General features: G+C 36.0%; 1 protein-coding gene across 1 annotated transcript; it reads left to right on the forward strand.

Moving 5' to 3' along the window:
- Positions 1-8,253, forward strand: ACO1 (aconitase 1). The gene is made up of 20 exons (XM_047326121.2): positions 1-159; positions 282-389; positions 647-807; positions 921-1,013; positions 1,114-1,299; positions 1,488-1,649; positions 1,850-1,994; positions 2,098-2,240; positions 2,312-2,368; positions 2,457-2,536; positions 3,011-3,086; positions 3,821-4,006; positions 4,536-4,603; positions 4,693-4,811; positions 4,902-5,023; positions 5,111-5,209; positions 6,376-6,855; positions 7,254-7,352; positions 7,446-7,688; positions 7,808-8,253. The coding sequence occupies exons 1-20, from the start codon at positions 156-158 to the stop codon at positions 7,880-7,882; spliced, it is 2,706 nt and encodes a 901-aa protein (XP_047182077.2). The 5' UTR covers positions 1-155; the 3' UTR covers positions 7,883-8,253.
- Positions 8,254-8,294: the final 41 nt, after the last annotated feature.

The following is an 8,294-nucleotide window of genomic DNA, read 5'->3' on the forward strand; positions in this document are numbered from 1 at the left end:
CATAACCAAAATGGAGCCAATTAAATAATACTACCAACTCGCACTATTGCACCACCAACATTTTTCCACACTCCCTTTTATCTCTCTCTCTTCACCTAACAACTCTCTTTCTCTCTCTTTTTCTGTTCATCGATCTCATCAATCTCTCAGCTACCATGGGTAACACCATACTCTTTCACTCTCACTTCTTACTTTATTCGTCAATCCAATTTGATTCGCTTTTGTCGGTTTCATTGTTTGGATTTCATTTTGATTTTGAAGTGTTTGGTTCGTTCGTGCAGCGACTGAGAATCCGTTCAGTAGCATTCTGAGGACGCTCGAGAAGCCTGCTGGTGGTGGCGAGTTCGGGAAGTACTATAGCTTGCCTGCTCTCAACGATCCTAGAATTGGTGAGTCACTGGATTTTGTTTTGAAATGATTGATGAGAGAAAATGTTGAAGGAAGCGCCGTTCAGTTTTGTTTAGTTTTACTTCCTTGTGTTGATTTGATGGCTCTGTTTTGCGATTGTATTTTTATCTGTTGCTGCGGTGTGTGTCTGGTGAGATCTGCTACTGTTTTTTTTTTTTTGTGATGATGATTTATGAGTCAAGTTTGAATCTGAAGAAGCTGGGAATTGATGGCGGCATTCATTTGTTTGTCACGACAGATAAACTTCCTTATTCTGTGAGGATACTTTTGGAATCTGCAATCCGTAACTGTGATGAGTTTCAAGTTAAGAAACACGACGTTGAAAAAATTATTGATTGGGAGAATACCTCTCCCAAACAAGTGGAGATTCCGTTCAAGCCAGCTAGGGTGCTTCTGCAGGTGAGTAACATGAAGATGTCGGTGCTGAATGTAAATGCTTTTTGTTAAATTCTTGAGTGTCTGCTATATTTGTTTTGTTCAGTTGACCGAGGTTTATTGAATGGTGATGTCAGGATTTTACTGGGGTACCTGCTGTTGTTGATCTTGCTTGCATGCGAGATGCAATGAACAAACTTGGTGGTGATTCAAATAAAATTAACCCCTTGGTAAGCCACGTGTTTGTGAACATTAATGAATTTAGAATGACATTTTTTTTTTCCAATGCAGCGGTTATGTTTTAATGATTTTAAAATTGGTTTCCTTCAGGTACCAGTGGATCTTGTCATTGATCACTCTGTTCAGGTTGATGTGGCAAGATCTGAAAATGCTGTTCAGGCAAACATGGAACTTGAATTCCAGAGAAACAAAGAAAGATTTAGTTTCCTTAAATGGGGTTCAAATGCATTCAATAATATGCTCGTTGTTCCTCCTGGATCAGGGATAGTTCATCAGGTATTTGCTTCATTCAATATCCATTGATGATCTATGTATGTGTGTGGATACAATACATAATATTTTATTTGATTCTGTAATATTTAATTTCTGAATGTTTTTATTTTTTTCATGGAAGAAACACTTTTTCTTCATTAGTCATTCCTACTTGTCTTCGGAATCAAGTTTTATGATTTCAATTTTTGCAGGTTAATTTAGAATACCTTGGTAGAGTTGTGTTCAACACACATGGCGTGCTTTATCCTGACAGTGTTGTTGGAACTGATTCACACACAACTATGATAGATGGCCTCGGTGTCGCTGGATGGGGAGTTGGTGGAATAGAAGCAGAAGCTGCAATGCTTGGCCAGGTAAAACTAACATGCTAATTTGTCATAGAACTCTTGGTTAAAAATTTTAAAATTAGAGTGGAATTAATTTATTGAGTATTTGAAAATTTCAATTCTCTTTGCATTGACATTATGTTCGTGATATTATATTTAGACCTGTGTGGTTTTGACCAATTGAAATTTTTTTCAGATAAATTTATTTATCTCTGATATTTTTGCAGCCCATGAGCATGGTCCTTCCAGGTGTTGTTGGGTTTAAATTATTGGGAAAACTACGAGATGGTGTCACAGCTACTGATTTGGTGTTGACTGTCACTCAAATGCTGAGAAAGCATGGGGTTGTTGGCAAGTTTGTGGAGTTTTATGGTAATACCAATATATGCAAATGATGCAGATGCATCTTTTTGTACCATTACGTCTAGCTGATTAATCTTTACTTGGATAATTGATTTTTACCTCGCTACTACAGGGGAAGGCATGAGTGAACTGCCTTTGGCAGATCGTGCCACCATAGCAAACATGTCCCCTGAGTATGGTGCAACGATGGGCTTCTTTCCTGTGGATCATGTCACTTTGCAATATTTGAGACTGACTGGCAGAAGTGATGAGACTGTAAGTAAACATCCATGTCACTGTCATGATATTTTATGTTGTCTAGTTGTGCTTAGATGTCTTTCTTTCAGGTTTCTATGATAGAATCCTACTTACGAGCAAATAAGATGTTTGTGGATTATAGTGAGGTATGCTATGCATATATTTTTCCATTGGATATATATATCATAAATGTCTGGAAGAACCTCTTCTGAGTGGGATTTTGCTTTTGTACAGCCTCAAGTGGAGAGAGTGTACTCATCCTATTTGGAACTCAATCTTGAGGATGTAGAGTCCTGTGTTTCAGGTCCAAAAAGGTAACGAGTTCTTGTGCTTTCTTCTTAAAAGTAAGGGTAAACTACTCTCCTATATTCTTGTATTGTGCATTTACCACACATGCCCTCCCACTAGAACTTCCTTGCTTTAGATAAATTAAAACGTTACCATCCTAAATGTTATCAGGTCTTACAAATTCATTGAAAACATCATTCCTGCCCTTATTCAGACACATGTTCTAACAAAAAGGGAAGAACGCATTCATTTCGCATAGCACAATTGATGCTAACTTTGACTACAAAACATCTTAAGCTACTTAGTAAACAAGTATGTGATGTTTAATTACATTGTTGAGTATTGCATTTTATATTTTAATGAATATAGGGGAGTTAAGGTTTTAAAATGGAGGGTCTATATAGTAAGTACAGATTAGAAGGGAAGAGGACATTTAATCGTAGAAGTAAAATTACATTTTCAGCTTTTTAATGGTGTAACCGTTGCTTAAATATTTTCAGGCCTCATGATCGTGTCCCTTTGAAAGAAATGAAGGCAGACTGGGTTGCCTGTCTCAACAACAAAGTTGGATTTAAGGTATTCGTTTTATTTTTATTGTTGAAATATATAGTAGTAATGTTGTATATCTTATCTGTTCAATCTATGGTGTCTAAGTTTTCATATCGTAAGTTTTTAGTATGATTTTCAAAAGGCATTGCACTCTAACTACTAGCATGTCTGTGTGTGTGCATGCGAGAGGGGGTTTGCTTTGAAATCATCCTTGAAATGTGCCAATCCAAGGCACCAGTAAGATAAACAGTTTAGTTTTAGTGTGCACGTTCGGCACATCTTAGTGGTTCGGATAAGGCACACCTTTAGCACCTTACTGATATGTAACAGATTAAAAGAGCTAAGCCATCTAACATTTGTGACAGTAAAGGCCGTAAAATAGTGATAAAATAAAAGAGTCCAGCCATTTGATTTTTTTTTTTAATGAATGAGATAGTTATTCAATCAATTCATATGGAAAATTAATACAAAGTACTCATATTTTACTTTTTTTTTTTAAAATTTAATAGCCATCTTGTTTGAAGTGTGCAATGTTTGACCCCTCTTCATGCGTGTTAGCCCCCTTAGCACCTCACAAATGTGCTTCACCTTTGACTGCTTTGGATGAAATTTGAACTTACAATCCTGCAGATATGTCCTGAATGCCTCTTCCAGGAAGTTAAATAGTGCAGTTGACTGTATATTTATCTAGTGAAATAATTTCAGAATTTTGGGGTTCGTTGTTTTTGTTGTTTTAATTGTATAAAACTGCACTGTTACAGGGTTTTGCTGTACCCGTAGAATCTCAGAATAAGGTTGCAGACTTCACATTCCATGCTACACCAGCACATCTTAGGCATGGTGATGTTGTTATAGCTGCTATCACCAGTTGTACAAATACTTCCAATCCTAGTGTTATGCTTGGAGCTGCATTGGTTGCAAAGAAAGCATGTGAATTGGGTTTGCAGGTTAGTAGATTGTTATGTATTTTGTGCCTTCACCATTATAATTCTATGATTTAACTTTATAATGATAGGCTTGCACGCACTATATACATAGATCCAACAAGAAGGTTTGCCCCTTGCTATATGCTTTGGTGCCGTAATTGGGCAATATGATAGAGTAGTGAAAAACATGATCTCAATTTTACTTTCGGTGTCTGATTGCATTTATATATTTATATCATTGTTAAAATGCAATGGAATTGCATTTATATTTTTATATAATTGTTGAAATGCAAGGTAATTGGACTTATATTTATTAAACATTATTGCCTTGGTTAATGTAGCACTTTGTATAGCTTCATATTCTTGCTCCTTTCTCATTTATGAATAATGTTGAAGTTATAGTAGCATTTGTTTTAGGCTTCTTTTCGTTTTTGTCTACTAGTTAGAGAGGTATTTGAAACACAATGATATTCATTTTTTTTTTCTTTTTCCCAATGTTGTTTGTTGCTAATTGTTTGCATTTGTTTCACAATTTGATATTGAATATTAGGTAAAGCCTTGGATTAAAACAAGTCTTGCTCCAGGTTCTGGTGTTGTAACCAAGTATTTGCAGAGGAGGTAGTCTTTAGTATACAGTCAAGTGTATTGAATCTGTAACTTGGTGTACTGAATTGTCCTGATTCCTAAACTGCTCCTGGTGCCTGCAGTGGCTTGCAGAAGTATTTGAATCAGCTAGGTTTCCATATAGTTGGGTACGGATGCACAACTTGCATTGGAAATTCAGGTGATATTGATGAAGCTGTAGCATCTGCAATTACAGAAAACGGTACACACACTTTTGTAAATGATGTTTTCTTAATACTCACTTAACAATCTCTAAGGTTTTACCTAAGCATTGGTTTTCTAAATATTCCAGATATAGTAGCTGCAGCTGTATTGTCTGGAAATAGGAACTTCGAGGGCCGAGTTCACCCTTTAACAAGAGCTAATTATCTTGCTTCTCCTCCTCTTGTTGTTGCCTATGCCCTTGCTGGCACAGTATGTGACTTGTCAATTGATTTCATTTTGTGAGTATGCATTTCAAAACTTGCTGTCACGCTCTAATTTGGACACACTACTCTGTAGGTGAACATTGACTTTGACACTGAACCCATTGGGATAGGCAAGGATGGAACCAATATCTTCTTCAGGGATATTTGGCCATCCAGTGAAGAAATAGCAAATGTAAGTGGCTGTGGATTTAAATGACTTTGTCATAAAACCTTTTATATTAAATTTGAGCCATCACACTTCAAACCTGGGACTTCTCCGACATCAGCCATATCATTTGAACCCCTCAAATACTGTTGTTTAAATTTAGTCAATATCAAATTATCTAGTTAGGACGAAAAGTTTTTATATTTAAAATTTACTCTTCTATTCTAAAAGCCTCATCTCATAAAATTTATTCTTATATAACTAACAATATCAAAATTCTTTATTTTAATTCACTCCTATATGTTGAGATTTTTCATGATTGGTGTGGATATTTGGATTGTGGCAAGTTAGAATAAGGGATTTCGTTGGAGATAGGCTGAGCTTGATTCCTACCCGACCCAAAATTTTAGTAGGGTCGTTCAGTTGGACCCAAAATTTAACAGATCGTGTATTGTAGAGAACCTGATCATCTTGATTTGTTTAATAAAAAATTTTAATATTATGTATAAGCTAAATTATATAATTAAAGTAGTGTAAACCTGAAACTAAGGCATGCTTTAAAATTTTTAGTATATATTGTGAAACGATATTAATATAAATATAACATCATCTCATGCAAGATATCATCTGTTAAGTCTGGAAGTATTACATAATTATCAAAAAGATATATAATTTCAAAAGAATGAGACCTAGTTGGGTTGGAATGACTTGAACCTGAATCTGTCTCCAATATGCTATCAAGTACAGTATTTAAAACCAAAACCCGTCAAAATTAGTTTAGGTCAGGATGTGTATTGAACACCCCTAGTTAGGATATCTCCATTCTTTCTTTTTATCGTGATACTGTACATGATAGTTAGTAAGCCTATTCTTTCTGCTATCTCTTGTATATATTCTTTCCAAAACGATGGGATTCTCCATGTACAGATTTTTCTTGTATAAAGTTGAGAGGATCACTCGAGCAATATTCATACAATTCTGAGTTTCCACTCTATAACAAAATAGAACCTTATCTAAACAATGAGGACATTTCTTATCTTATTATTCCTTCTTATGACGTACTTTTGCCATTTTATAAATTTATATTTTTAGTTTTCTCCTTAATTTGATATACCTGTTATATGCCCCCAAACTAGCAAGTTTAAATAAAAAATATATTGTCTTAGATTCTTCATAATCTTTCCAATCTTCAGGTCGTACAATCAAGTGTGCTGCCTGATATGTTTAAAGAAACATACAACGCGATCACCCAAGGCAATCCCATGTGGAATAATTTATCTGTTCCGTCGGGCACTCTTTATGCTTGGGACCCTACATCAACTTATATTCACGAGCCACCTTATTTCAAAAATATGACCATGTCTCCCTCAGGCTCTAATGGTGTGAAGAATGCTTACTGTTTACTCAACTTTGGAGACAGTATTACAACTGACCACATCTCTCCAGCTGGTAGCATACATAAGGACAGTCCTGCAGCCAGATATCTTATAGAACGTGGAGTTGATAGACGAGACTTCAACTCTTATGGAAGTCGTCGTGGTAATGATGAAGTGATGGCAAGAGGAACATTTGCCAATATTCGCATTGTCAACAAATTTTTGAATGGAGAAGTTGGACCTAAAACTATTCATATTCCTTCCGGGGAGAAGTTATCAGTCTTTGATGCTGCTGAGGTAATATTTCTGAACCATGTAATATGTTGGTGTTTTAGTCAATGCTTTTACTTTCCATCTGATATCCATCACTTTCGGTGGAACTGTATTCTATTTGATTGCTGCTGTATCTATAAAATAACAGTGAGCTATATCTGACATTTCATTGTTCAATAAGTATCGAATAGCCAAAAGGGAAAAAACTAGGGAAAGATAGTGTCAGTAACCTTAGTCAAATGATTTATGATTCCATATCTTTTTCATCCAACTGTCCCAACGATTGGTAGTTGGCTTCTTGTTAATCTTGTATGCTGTCATATTGTCTGAGGTAGATTGCAAAATGCTCAATCTATAAATAAAATTTCTAACTCTTCAACCTTCACTGGTCCCTTATGGTATCGACACTACTTAATTTTCAGAGGTACAAGAGTGAGGGGCATGATATGATTATCTTGGCCGGTGCTGAGTATGGGAGTGGGAGTTCCCGAGATTGGGCTGCAAAAGGGCCAATGCTACTGGTACATTCTGGAGGCCTTTTGTGATCTCACCGATTTATTTGTGCATATTTTGCTGGTTTGTTTAATGCTGAATTCGTTTACTTTTTGTTCTAGGGTGTGAAAGCTGTCATAGCAAAAAGTTTTGAAAGGATTCACCGAAGTAATTTGGTGGGAATGGGTATCATTCCTCTATGTTTTAAGCCTGGGGAGGATGCCGATTCTCTTGGATTAACTGGTCGTGAACGTTACACCATTGATCTACCAAGCAACGTGAATGAAATAAGACCTGGTCAAGATGTCACAGTGGTGACAGATACCGGGAAGACATTCGTATCTATCCTGAGATTTGATACAGAGGTAACATCTTATCTTCCAATCTCTCATGGTGTTGGTGGTAGTGATGAGTTTCTTGTACCTTGCTCTTATTCTTTGGCATTCTCCTTTTCCCTGCTGATGTTTTGGTTACTTGATTACAGGTTGAAATAGCATACTTCAACCATGGAGGCATCTTGCAATATGTCATCAGAAACTTGATTAATGCTAAACATTGAATCAGATATACACCAAAGGTGCAGGCTGAATTGCTAGCTCCCATTGCCACTGATTCTTAATAATTTACTGGTAGTATGGCTGCTACCAGGAGACCCATGCTATCCTCTTAATAAACCAAGGAACTACGTGGCTGCTGCAAGGAAGAGTTATGACTGTCGTTTGTTGGAGAAATGTGATTTTCTTTTTCAAATTTATGTCATTGAGGATGAGAACTGCTTAATTTTTTTACTGGTTTTACTACAGGAAAGTTTCTAGTAAACATTGACCTTCTGCCCCTTGACACTTGAGGATTAAGAAATCAGGAATATTTATTAAAATTAAAAAGGATTGGACCGTAATGTTCTCTATTTCAAGAACTCTTTTGATGATACATTTTGTCTTTTCTATGAATATATTTAGAAAGTTTCAATT

The sequence above is a fragment of the Vigna umbellata genome, chromosome 10 (genome assembly GCF_029865625.1).
Source record: "Vigna umbellata cultivar VRB3 chromosome 10, Vumbellata_1.0, whole genome shotgun sequence".
In the NCBI taxonomy this organism is placed as follows: domain Eukaryota; kingdom Viridiplantae; phylum Streptophyta; class Magnoliopsida; order Fabales; family Fabaceae; genus Vigna; species Vigna umbellata.

What these genes read in the sequence shown, in the direction of transcription:
- ACO1 (XM_047326121.2), top strand. An exon ending in TGTTTGTGGATTATAGTGAG is followed by an intron (nt 2,369 to 2,456) that starts GTATGCTATGCA and finishes GCTTTTGTACAG; the next exon opens with CCTCAAGTGGAGAGAGTGTA. An exon ending in CCTATGCCCTTGCTGGCACA is followed by an intron (nt 5,024 to 5,110) that starts GTATGTGACTTG and finishes ACTACTCTGTAG; the next exon opens with GTGAACATTGACTTTGACAC.